The 13,361-nt window shown below is 36.3% G+C and overlaps 1 protein-coding gene across 2 annotated transcripts in view; it reads right to left on the bottom strand.

The window, feature by feature from the left end:
• Positions 1–13,361, bottom strand: part of ASAP2 (ArfGAP with SH3 domain, ankyrin repeat and PH domain 2) — a 269,945-nt gene that overhangs the window by 72,565 nt on the left and 184,019 nt on the right. For both annotated transcript variants that reach the window (XM_044663620.1, XM_044663622.1), the window contains exons 13-15: positions 8,258–8,306; positions 8,006–8,172; positions 5,170–5,303 (exon numbers count right to left, since the gene is read on the bottom strand). In XM_044663620.1, the coding sequence (XP_044519555.1) occupies positions 5,170–5,303; positions 8,006–8,172; positions 8,258–8,306 (350 nt within the window). The remainder of the gene's footprint in view (positions 1–5,169; positions 5,304–8,005; positions 8,173–8,257; positions 8,307–13,361) is intronic.

Raw genomic sequence — 13,361 nt, 5'->3', positions numbered from 1 at the left:
CTAGTCAGAAAGACCCTAGTCAAATCAAGTCTCAGATACTTACTAGTTGTGTGAACCTGGGCAAGTCATTTTACCCCATTTGCCTCAGTTTCCTCATCTGTGAAATGAGCTGGAGAAAGAAATAACAAACCACTCCAGTATTTTTGCCAAGAAAACTCAAATGGGGTCACAAAGTGTCAAACATGATAGAAATTACTAAACAACAACAAAAACAACAACAAAGTCAGATATGTTTATCTTTTGTCAACTACACTGAGGCATCATGGGGTAGTGGAAAGACCCTGGGACTTAGAAGCATGAAACATGGGTTTGAGTCCTAAGTCTACAATTTAAAAGCCATCTGGGGCACAGATAAGTGACTTCTTTCTGCTACTTTGTTAGCTGATCTGGTAGAAGCTTTGGTAAGAAAAGAAGCTTAGACAGAAAATAGGTTTCTGGATTATTTGTAGATTTCCTCATTTGTGAAATAAGCCTATAATAATTAATAATAAATATTATACATATAATATAATAACATAGAGCACAATAAACCCAAAACAAATAAATAAACTAAGCAAGGCAGCTAAATAAAGAGTGAAATAATGAAAATAAGCCAATAATAATATAAACAAATTAAAATGCACTATTTGCCTCATGTGAAGTGTGAAGAAAATGGTAGGGGTATAGGTATACAAATTCGTATTTTAAGATATTACTACTATTAGTCTAAGTTGTTATACAGGTATGTGCATACGTGGCAATTTAGTGCATGTGGGGACTTCTTGACCCGATGCAGATGGAAAACTATCTAATATTTAGCTTCTAAATCTTTATGAATAACTTGAAGATCATAGAGATTATGTGATCACACAGGTGGTATCAGAAGAGGTAGGATCTCAATCAGGTCTTACTGACTCTAAGCACAGAGTTTCAACCATTATATTGCCTTTCATAGGTTTATCTTATTGACAGCCTAGGTAGTACAGTGGAAAGACCAATGGTTTTGGAATCTGAGGACCTGGGTTCAAATCTTAGCCCTGCCATTTAATTACTATTTGTGTTGCATGTCCTTGGGCAAGTCATTTAACTTGTTTGAGCCCAATGAGAAATTGAAGATAAATGAGATGACTGCAGGCTCTTTCCTGTTCTAAATCTATAATCCTGCCTATGTATAAATGTTCATGTATGTATATATATCTTATTGTTCAGTCATTTCAGTCATGTCTGACTCTTCATGACCCCATTTGTGGTTTTCTTGGCAAAGATACTGGAATGACTCACCATTTCCTTCTCCAGCTCATTTGACAGATGGGGAAACTGAGGCAAACAGTGTGAAGTGATTTGTCTAGAGTCACAAAACTAGTGCCTGAAGCCAGATTTGAACAGAGGAAGATAAGTCTTCCTGACTCCAAGTCCAGCACTCTATCCAATGCACCACAAAGACTCCTCCATATTTATCTACAACATGTAAAATATAAGTTACTGTTCAGGAGCAGCTAGATGGCTCAGTGAGTTGAGAGTAAGGTCTTAGAGATCTTGGGTTCAAATCTGGCATGAGACACCTCCTAGCTATGTGTCTTTGGGCAAATAATTTAAAATAATTATCTAGCCTTTATTGCTCTTTTGCCTCAGAACCAATATACGGTATTGAATAGCCAAAAGATAAGGGTTTAAAAAAATTACTGCCAGAGGCAACTAGGTGGCACACTGGATAGAGCATGGATAGAGTCTGAAAGACTTGAGTTGTTCTGATCCAGCCTCATGTAAATTTTGCCTCTGCTTCCTCTTTTGTAAGATGGGAGTGATATTAATGTCACCTACCTGCCAGGGTTTTCAACAGGATAAAATGAGAAAATATTTGTAAAGTATTTGCTTAAGTAAACTGTAGCATGATACACAGATTCTAGCTATTTTTATGATTATTTTGCATGGTTAAATTAATAATTTTTATAAAATGAAAGAAACTGCATTCTGCACAGCTGGGACCAAATTTAGTGAAATTTTTCTGCTACCATTTATAGGTTCACTGGGAGGAACTTTAAAATTTTACTGAATATCTAACTCTTTTCCCCTCTTTTTTTGCAGGTTCCAGATCATGAAGGGAACTCTGAGACCTGCTAAAAGTTCAACAAGGCAGCTGAAAATGGGCTTTACATACGTGCACTTTGGCTTCACTATTTTGGAAACAAGATTTATTGTCCCATGAGGGTATTATTGACCTCAGCTTTGCCTCAGTAAATGCTTTCCTTTCAAGTCAATTGATCTCAACATTTAGATCAATGAAAATCAATATCCACTTAATATTAATAGCCTCAAAGAAAAAACTCCTGCATACCAGTCTCAAGAAAGTCATCCATTACAATTGTTGAAAGTATCTTACTAGATCTCATTAGCACAACAATCCAAGGGAACAGGCAAAAGTAATTATCATAATAATGTAATAATGATTGCCAGCACTTCTAAAGCCCACCCGCCCCCTTTTTTTTTAAACCCTTGTACTTCGGTGCATTTTCTCATAGGTGGAAGATTGGTAAGGGTGGGCAATGGGGGTCAAGTGACCTGCCCAGGGTCACACAGCTGGGAAGTAGCTGAGGCCGGGTTTGAATCCAGGACCTCCCGTCTCTAGGCCTGACTCTCACTCCACTGAGCTACCCAGCTGCCCCCTGAAAGCCCCCCCCCTTTTTTTTTGCAATATACCTTACATATGTTAACTCAATGGATAAACAACTCTATGAGATAGGAAACATTATTATTGTTATTGTTATTATTATTATTATCATTATCACCATTTTATAGATGAGAAAGCTGAAAAACAAAGAAAACAGGTACTTGCCCAAGGGTAACACAGCTAGTAAGTATATGAGACAGAATTTGAACTTGGGTTTTTTATACTCTTTCAAGTCGCATACTATATCCACTATGCCAATTGCTCTCCATAAATCTCCATTTTTTTTTTTTAAACCTTTACCTCCTGACTAAGTATCAGTTCTAAATCAGAAAAGTGGCAAGGACCAGGCAATTAGAGTTGTGACTTGCCCAAGGTCATACACATAGCGGAAGTGTCTGAGGCCAGATTTGAACCTGGGTTTTCCTCAACTCCATGTCTAGTTTTCAATCTATTGAGCCACCTAGCTGCCCCCATGGTAATAACTTATATTTTATTTGTTATAGATGTGCATGGAGGAGTTTAAGTGGTACACTGGATAGAGTGCCAGACATGGAAGACTTGAGTTCAAATCTAGATTCAGACACTTACTAGATGTGGGATCCTGGGCAAATCACTCAATCTCTCTCAGACTCAGTTTCCACATTGTAAGAATTTATTTTTCATATACTACATTAATTCCTATATATTAAGGAGAGTTATTGTGCATTCCTGTGTCTGGGATATGAGTCAGAAAAATCAACTAGTTTGCTCTTTTTTTTGCATTTTCTTTCTCCTTGGGAATCCCCCAAAATGCTTCCTTTTTAACAGAATTTGGTTAGTAAATGAAGACAAGGATCCTTTTCCTGTGGATGTGATCTGTCCACCTGTGAGTATGCGAAGGGTTGGATTGGTTGATGGACCACCTCTTAATTAGCTATCGCCAATTAAAGAAGTCTTAGGATGGTCAAAGGAGGGACTGAATAATGAGCTCCTAAAAATCTATTTATCAGGCTGCCTTACCCAGCTCAGGTTGTTGCTGGTTTTTGAGAGACAACCATAAAAATCTATCACTTTATTGGTTATGATGCTGGCCTAACCATAAACCTGATATAATCAATAAACTTCCATTCTTACCTAAAAATTCATATCTCAAAATAATTTTAATCATAACAACATTCATAAATTGGTAATAATAACACCTCCTTCACAGGGTTGTTGTGAGGATGAAATCAGGTAATATCTGTAAAGCACTTTGAAAACTTTATAGCTTAAATTATACAAAAGCTATTATCATCATCATCACCATCATCATCATTATCATCATCATCATTATGATTTATAGCTAACATGCAATTATAGGACAGCATCATTAGAGATAGGAAGAAGACCAGGATTTCAAGTCAAATGACCTTGATTTAAGCCTTGTGTCTATAAATTACTATGCAACCTTAGCTTCTCTGAGGCTCAGTTTCCTCACCCACAAAATAACAGGCATGGCTGGTGGGTAGGAGGGATTTGTGCTCAATTTTAACATTCTATGACTCTGAAATTAGAGACAATTGGATATATTTGTCTATTAAAAAATCAAGTTTGGGGCAGCTGGGTAGCTCAGTGGATTGAGAGCCAGGCCTAGAGACGGGAGGTCCTAGGTTCAAATCCGGCCTCAGACACTTCCCAGCTATGTGACCCTGGGCAAGTCACTTGACCCCCATTGCCTACCCTTACCACTCTTCCACCTATAAGTCAATACACAGAAGTTAAGGGTTTAAAATGTAAAAAAAAAAAAAAAAAAAAAAAAAAAAAAAATTAAGTTTGTAGGAACTCAGTTAATCGTTGCATTCTTCTTCCTCTTCTTCTTTTTTTTTTTAAAACTCTTATCTTCTGACTTAGAATGGATACTAAGTATTGGTTCCAAGGCAGAAGAACGGTAAGGGGTAGGCAATTGAGGTTAAGTGACTTGCGGAAAGTCACATAGCATTTGAAACCATATTTGAACCCAGGACCACCTGGCTCTCTATTGTCTGAGCCACCCAGCTGCCCCTCTGTCCCATTCTTCTGCAGCAGAATCTTACATTGTGGATAGAGCACTAGACTTGGAGTCAAGAGTCTCAGAAGTCTTGGGCACTGCTACATACTTGCTTTGTGACATTAGACAGTAACTTTACCTCTTAAGTGTGGAGATTTTTTCATCAGTATGCAGAGGGTACTAGACCAAATTATCTCTTTAAGGTCAGTTTCTGCTTTAAAACTATGTCCTGCCCTTACCTTAATTTCCTTCTTTAAAAAATGGAAGCTGGGTTACAGCAGATATTTTATTTGAGAGATTAAGTTTTATGACAAAATCTGTCAAGTGTGAGCATGGAAATGGGGATTGGGACAGAATAAGGAATTTAAAAAATATTTATAAAGACTTCAAAGCTCCTCAAATTTATATTCTCTTTCCTGAAATTCTAAGGATAGAAGGACATTTAAATACAAAAACCAAAAATTTGCAAGCAGGCTCATTATGTTTTTCTCTCTGAAATCAAAGACTTGCTAGTTACCAAAAGTTCAGATGTTCCTAACACATCCAGCGTGAGGGACTGCATCCTGGAGTAGTGAACACCCAGCTCTCGATGGATCCCAGAACACTCAATGCACGTCAGAATGCCCAGATTTGTGGAAAGCCAAGTAGGATCTGACAGGTAAAAAGAACAAGGTTTACTACACAATGTATATTTAAGTATAAATAAGGAAAGAGTATGAATGCTGTGTGGGAAAAGATCATACTATCACCTACTTAGGTGGTCTATGTAATTGTTTTGCATAGTGTTCCCCAACTTGTTTCAATCCCCAACATACCTGGATCTCCAATTTAAGAAAATGTAGGAAAGCTATTAGAATTTGTACCCTGTGCATCTAAATAGCTTAGAAGACTCTCACCCATGCTTCTCACATTTATTAGATGTATGACAAGTCACTTCACCTCCTTGAGACTCAGTTTCCTTATCTGTAAAATGAGATTGGGTCAGATGACTTCTAAGGTCTCTTTGAGCACTAAATTTATGAGTCTTTGATTCTATGAATATGAAGCCAAAAATGAAAAGTAGTTGCAGCCTTCAATGAGCTTTCATTCTCTTGAACTGAGATTAAACAATATTATAATTATGCAACCATACATTTTATAGGACTTTATTATTTCTAAAACATTTTCACATATACCATCTCAGTCGAATCATATGTTATTCTTCCAACAAATCTATAGTTATGGTAGTTGGCATTATATTTATTTTACGAATGAAGAAACAGAGAGTTATGGAGGTGGATTGAATTGCCCAGTATCACAGAAATAGCTTGTAATAGGGTCAAGGTTCCAACTTCTTACTCTAAACTTGGTGTTCTTCCCACTCTAATAAGCCATCCCTCATATTTAATGAAGGGTGCATCATCTATCTCTCCATCTGTCTATTTACTCTATATTTATTCTGTAAACTTGCTTAAGATGCTGCACAGATGGATATGTAAACACATTTATATCTATTTATCTTAGACATTTTCTTTCCTTCTCCATCATTCTTATAAGAAAGCATATCCTGGTCAGAAATAGATAAAAGGAAATAAAGGAACTGCAATGAGATAATACATGCAAAGCATATTCCAAACTTTAAATTGATCTATAAACATCAATTATCATGAATTTTGATCATCATTAGAATCAAATCATTATTGTCATAGTCACTGGAGAAAACTCACTTCCAGCTGTTTGGGTTTTTTTTTTTTGAATCTCTGAATGTATTTAAAGAGCTTCATAGAGTCATTGTAATCATAAAGGATTATCTGTTTGAATATGTTACTAGAATTGTAAAAAAAAATGTCAAGAATTGCTATTGGTTTTTTAAAAATATACAATGATATGATCTGCAGGCAACTTGTTAAGAACATATCTGCTTTATAAAGGAAGGTATACTTCTAAGTGGGGTCAGTGAGGAAAGTATCTAAAAGCAATAGCTCCTTCCAGATATCTAGTTTTGTTAAGCAATAAGTACTTTCCCCACTTATGTATCCTCACAAAGGAGTACACCCTAAAAAAAACAAACAAAAAAAAATAATTGAAAGACTTAACAAGCTCTTACTAGGTGCCAAGCAAACACAGGATTGGAAGTCAGAGGAACTAGATTCAAAATCCACTCCTAATAATACTTGTATGACCTTAGGAAAGTTATCTAAAGAAGTTTGAGTTGCCTCAGTGTCCTTACCTTAAAATGAAGGGGTAGCCCTCTAAGATCCCTTCTAAGTCTATATAATCCTATGAAAACAAGGATTTTGGGAATAGGATTTAAGAGTTTGCTAATTATTCCACAGAACTGTAAAGTCAAGAACTTGAGAATAATGAGGTGTATAGAGACAAGACTCTTGCCCAAGAGACATACAAATAGGTAGTAAACGGCAGAGCCAGGATTCAAATTCGGCTCTCCTTATTACAAATCCCACATTATTCCAGGGCTCTCTGGGGCCAGATAAATTCTAAAATTTTAGAACATAGATCTTCTTAGATTAAGATATTTGAAGATTTTATTTTTAAAAAAGACATCAACGCAAAAAACTTGGGCATTTGACAGTAGGACATAAAATAAGGATTATACATGGAACCATGACACTATTACATATAGATTATTTGTATATATGTATATGTATACATACACAGATATTCAGTAAATTACTCTCAAAAGTATTCTACTTGTCTCTGCATCCCATCCTTCTGTTCTTTTCTGTGCACTTTTTGAAGTATATCAACGGTCATCATTTTTTTGAAGGGGGAGGATACAAATAATTATAGTAATTAGTCCTCTTTCCCTATCCAATTCCTTACTTCCCAATTAATTAAAAAAATCTTTTAACAAATAAACATAGTCAAGAAAAACAAATAGTATCATATAACAAGAAGAGCACTGATCTGAAGTCAGATGTTCTAGCTTTAAATCTTAGCTCTGCTATTTATGACATAATAACAACTAACATTTATGTAGCACTTACTATATGCCAGGCACTGTGCTAAGCATTTTACAATTATTATTTCATTTGCTCCTCACAACAACCCTGGGAAGTGGATGCTATTATGATCCCCAATGATGTGTTAAAGACCCATCTAGCTCTAACAATCTATGTTGCAAGGGTCTGTTCGGTTCTGTATCTTCTCCTGCTGTCCTGGCAGAAAAAATATTTCCCATCCTATGATGTGAAAGCGGAATCATGCGGTCTATGTGAAGCTTATGATGTATTTTTGTATAATGAAGGTAAATGCTGAATTGCATTTAATTTTGTGTTCATACAGGTATTGAGCCACTAAATTAAAATGAAATTTTAATATAAGGATAAGACAATGAAAGCATAATCAGTCACCTGGTGCTCCACAGTCACAACAGACATCATTTCCAGTCATCCTCTGGATTTCTGATATAATCTCCTTTGTCAGCTCCTGGACAATGTTATTTTCTCCAGTGTTGTCATCACCTTTAAATGCATTATTTAAAGCTTCTTCCTTGCTATTCTGTAGCACAGACATCCATCTAAAGACAACAGTAAAGATTACATATGTTACAAGATTAATTTATGACCTCAGCCAAACCTTGAACATAGTCCCAAATAACTTACATTTGACATTCCTGTTCATCTTCTGCTTGAAAATGGTATGTTCTGTCATCTGTGCAAGAGAGATTTCATATATTGAACAGCCAATCATTAAATCCAAGGATGGTTACAAAAGAAAATAGTTGATAATTAACCTTGAAAATAATTTTAGTTCACTCCTAGAAAATTAATGATTTGTATAAAATCACGTTTCCTCATGTCCTTCAAATGTCTACCTTGCCTACTAATGATTGCACTTTTATAATGTAAATGAGTCAACCTGCCCTGTTCTACTCTTCATGTCTATAGGCACAGCTTCCAAAGATTCAAGCTATACACAAAGGAGGACCATCTTCACAGAAAATGAGTTTGTTATGTCACCATCCACCAAAAAGCTTTGATTTTAAATTTCTATTTATGTAGTTGGCATAAAAACCTTTATTAAAATTCTTAACACTTTCTAAAGCAAAATGTAATCACGTAGGATTTTCTGGCCTAGTTTTTTTTAAGGTTATCATGAGAAAAGCACAATAGAAGAAATAAGAACTGTGTGAACAGACAACTCATTTTCATAGTTATAAGAAAGTTGAATGATAATGCCTTATACTTTGAAAGTACAGAGGCCAACAATCCTTCAAAAGCAGTGTGCAAATGAACTTTTATTGGGAGGGTGTGCTTATTTGGTGGAGAGTTTATTATGTTAAAAAATTTTTAATTAGAAAAAAATAAAATAATCTCTTGTTTTGGGTAAGACAGTATGGGAGATGGAGAGACAGACAGATAGACACAGAGAAGAGACAGATAGACAGACAAACAGAAAAAGGGGGGAGAGAAAGAGTAGGGAGATGGAGAGAAACAAGAGAAAGAAAGGAAGAAAAGAGAAGACAGGGCCAACTCCTAAAAAGAGTGGGTGTGGGACAAAGAGTGGGGGGTGAAATGGCAGTGACCAATTAAGGAAAGTTGGTGGGTATAATCAACCCCACCATGGTCGTTTATGTTCCAAATTATTTGCCCAAATATTATCTTACTTTATTTTTACATCTGCTCTTGGTGAGATAAGGTAGGAAGTGTTTTCCTGTTTATAGATAAGGACACTGAGTCATGGAGAAATGACAGGGATGAAGTGGCACACCCCACCATTTCAACGCTATGTTGAGCTAGATCTAAGACTCAGGTCTCTTGACTTCCAAAGTTTTCCAATTCTACCACTCCAACTCTTTTTTCTAGACTGTTATGACCTGGAGATTCCCCAAACTGCATTTTTTCACTCACTCTACATCTCCTTTATTAATTTAAATAACTGAGATTACAAATGAGAGCTATTATGTCCTAATACACAGAGAGCTGACCTTTGAGCAAGGATAATGTGGTTTCAAGTTTTGCCTCTGTCACATTCTGGCTGTGATCCTTGGCAAAATCACATAAAGGGGCCCCAAAACTTTTAAAATAAGGTAGGAGTTCAGCTCTCTTTTGTGCATTGTCTTTGCCCTCTCTTCTCCCCATTGTGTTCTTTTTTTTTTTTTTTTTTAAAACCCTTACCTTCCCTCTTGAAGTCAATACTGTGTATTGGCTCTCAAGGCAGAAGAGTGGTAAGGGTAGACAATGGGGGTCAAGTGACTTGCCCAGGGTCACAGGGCTGGGAAGTGTCTGAGGTCAGATTTGAACCTAGGACCTCCTGTCTCTAGGCCTGAATCTCAATCCACTGAGCTACCCAGCTGCCCCCCCACCCCCCATTGTGTTCTTTTGTTAAATTGGAAGCTCCTTGAGGACAAGGAATGTCTGTCTTTTCTCATTTGTATTTCTAGTACTTAGCACAGTGCTTGGTACATAGTAAGCTCTTTATAAATATTTACTGATTGATCCATTTATCTGTATTCAGAGTGGGTTTTTCCTCACTAGTTATTCTCTATACCAATGAAATGAGAGTTCTGGACCAAAAAAGTTAAAAAAAAAAAGTAACGAAAGGATAGAAAAACTGAAAAATTAAGGAATATTTGCAACTCAACCCAGCAATGAAGAAGCCTATTTTTCTGAGCCAATTGGCAGTTTTTGAATTTCTATAAATCCTTTAAAGGAAGTTTGTTCCAGGGTTATGGGTAGGATGGAAGAAAGCTCAATGACTGAGGTCTGCCTACATAGCGCTATTATATACCAAGACAAAATAAGGCCAAGAACACTTCTGTACAATCAGTCTTCTTGGTATGCTGTTATCATTTCTTGGGAACCCAGGTTAGATGATATTTGCCAAGAACTTAGTAATTTTCTCCTCAAACTAAGTTTGTCCCTAGTTTGAAGGGGAAATTCACTATGGGGGGAGGATGATAAAAGGATTTCCCCCCCCCTTACAAGATATATTATTATGTAGTCAGGGCAATTATAATGTGTATGGCTACAAAAATGACACAAAAGAAGGATGTCAAAGATTAGAAAAATCAGATCCAATTATATGAAGAGGTCTTGAAAGGGATGGGGTTGTTTCCTATAGATAAAGAAAAGCTGCCTTATCTTTTTTCAAATTCCAAGCATATCATAAACTATATAATTTTTTTTCCTTTAAACCCTTACTTTCAGTCCTAGAATTGATATTCTAAGCAGCAAGGGTTAGGAAACTGGGGTTAAGTGACTTGCCCAGGGTTGCACTGCTAGGAAGTATCTGAGGCCAAATTTGCACTCAGGACATCCTGTCTCCAGGTCTGGCTTTTTACCCAGTGAGCCTCCTAGCTGCTCATATAAATTCTATAACTTAATAGTCATGTGAAGGAAACATGTTTATGGCAGGAACTCAAAATGCAGGCTCAACTAATGATCCAATTTTCCTATGTATACTACATATGAATGAGGATGATCTTCTGTATGGTACAAGAGAATAAGGATAATAAAAAATTAAGACAGTCAACCAAGAGCTGTAGGATCAGAGTGCTATGGAGTCTGGCCCAGCCTTTTACACTAAGTAGCTATATGACCTTAGTTAAATCATTCTCTTTTCTGGTTTTGGTTTCCTCAGATATAAAATAAAGGGACTGATTGAGATGAGCTCTCCTTTTTAGTTCTCTATTATTATGGCATCAGATATCAAAGAGAAGCAAGAAAAATGCCTCTGAAAGTCAAGAGATAAAAGGATACAAGACAATTACAAAAGAAATTTCTAAGTTTAAATTTGGACCATCTCTCAAAGGCTTGAGGCATAGAGAAGTACTCTCAAGAGGGCAGGGGTTTTACATCCCTCCTCATATTCCAGAGCACTCCCTATATTTCTGGCTATCCCCATTGGCCACATTTTGATCAGAATGGGAAAGTATAAGACAGGGGAAAAGGACAGGAGACATTTACAGCAAAATACCACAAAGAACTCCCTTGAAATTCCTAATTCTGAAAATTTTTCACTAAGTAGGTACAACCTTACTGAAGGAATAATAAGAGTTGTGAATTGAAGGAAAGGCTCACTTGACTGTAGTGCTATCTAAAAATACGGTGTTTCTCTCTCTGGATCTCTCTCTTTATCTCTATCTGTGTCTTTTCATCCCTCTCTTTTAGTTGCAGTGTGGTAGAAAGACCATGGAACTTGACAGGAGGATCCAAATGGATCTTGACAGGCTATAATACTGGGCCAAATCCAGTGAGATGAAATTAACTAGGTATCAGTGTGAAGTCTTAAACTTGGGTTCATACAATTAGCTTAAAAAAATACAAGATGAGGAAAAATAGTTTATCTGAGAAAAGACAGGAAGGTTTCTGTGGACTATAAACTCAGTACAAGTTAATAGTATTATTGGTGGTTGGCTATTCATTTCAATGATTTCATGATCTCATTTGGGATATTTTTTTGCAAAGACATTGGAAGAGTTTCCCACTTCCTTCTCCATCTCATTTTATAGATGAGGAAACTAAGGCAAACAGTGTTAAATGATTTGCCTAGGGTCATGCAGTGAGTAAGTGTTTGAATTCAGGAAGATGAATTCAGGCTCCAGGCTTGGCATTCTGTCTGTTGCACTACCTAGCTGCCATATCAAGTAATATACAGCATCCAAAAAAGTGAATGAAATCTCAGTCTACATTAAGAGAAGAGTCATGTATAGATCTAGGGAAATGATTATCCTAATGTACCTTGCTTTCATCAGATCTAGATTATTAATAAAAGAAGATTAGACTAGAATAATATTATTTTAGAACAATTGGTTTCTTTTGTAATCCTATGTATTAAAAAGCATCATTCTGAGAAGGGGAACATAGATTTCAAACCAGACTGCCAAGAGAATCCATGACATAAAAAAAGTTAAGAAACCCTGGACTAGAAACATTTAAGATCCCTTTTTCTAGCACTAAATCTTATGGCCTTATTAAAGTAATGTTACAATTAATTTAATTCAGCTTCTTCTACCTCTTGATGAATGTATCAAAGTATGGTCTAGAGACTTTTTCAGGGGGTCCATGAGGTCTAAACTATTTTCATAATAATGCTAGGACATTTTAATGTCTAATGCAATAAATCAATAGATATATCCTAAATAAACAAAAGAAGGATGTCCTTAATAGGTAAAAAAAATCCCAACCAACTAACCAACCACCATTCCTTCTGTCTCAGAATCAAGACAGTGTGTTGATTCTATGGGAGAAGAACGGGCTAGGCAATGAGGGAAACTCACCCAGGGTCACATAGGTAGGAAGTGTCTGAACCCAGATTTGAAACCCAGGACCCCCATCTCCAGATCTGGCTGTCTGTCAACTGAGCCACCTAGCTGCCTCTCTCAATAGTTTCAAGAATATAAAGGAATCCTAAGAACAAAAAGTTTGGGAACCTCTGCTCTATTTGATGAGCAAGAAGAAAATTGGAGGGTAGAAAGATGAGAGGTACAGGACAAAGGATTACAAAAGAGTAACAAAGAATCATTAAGTTTAAATTAAATTAAATTTAATTTCCTGAAAGGGAAAGTGATTTTTCCCTATTTTACACATGACTTCTTATTTGTTGTTCCTGTCATCTTTCTAAAGCACCACTACATCTCAACATAAAGATTTGTACAGAAGACTACAAAACAGAAGACAAAAATCTTCCATGAAGTCATCCTCCTTAATCATCCTCCACAGAATCAAATGACAAGGACCTCATTAACATCAGGCAAGAAGTAAG

The sequence above is a fragment of the Gracilinanus agilis genome, chromosome 2, assembly GCF_016433145.1.
Source record: "Gracilinanus agilis isolate LMUSP501 chromosome 2, AgileGrace, whole genome shotgun sequence".
Taxonomy (NCBI): domain Eukaryota; kingdom Metazoa; phylum Chordata; class Mammalia; order Didelphimorphia; family Didelphidae; genus Gracilinanus; species Gracilinanus agilis.
The sequence above is the reverse complement of the archived record's forward strand: the minus strand, read 5'-3'. Positions and strand labels throughout refer to the sequence as shown.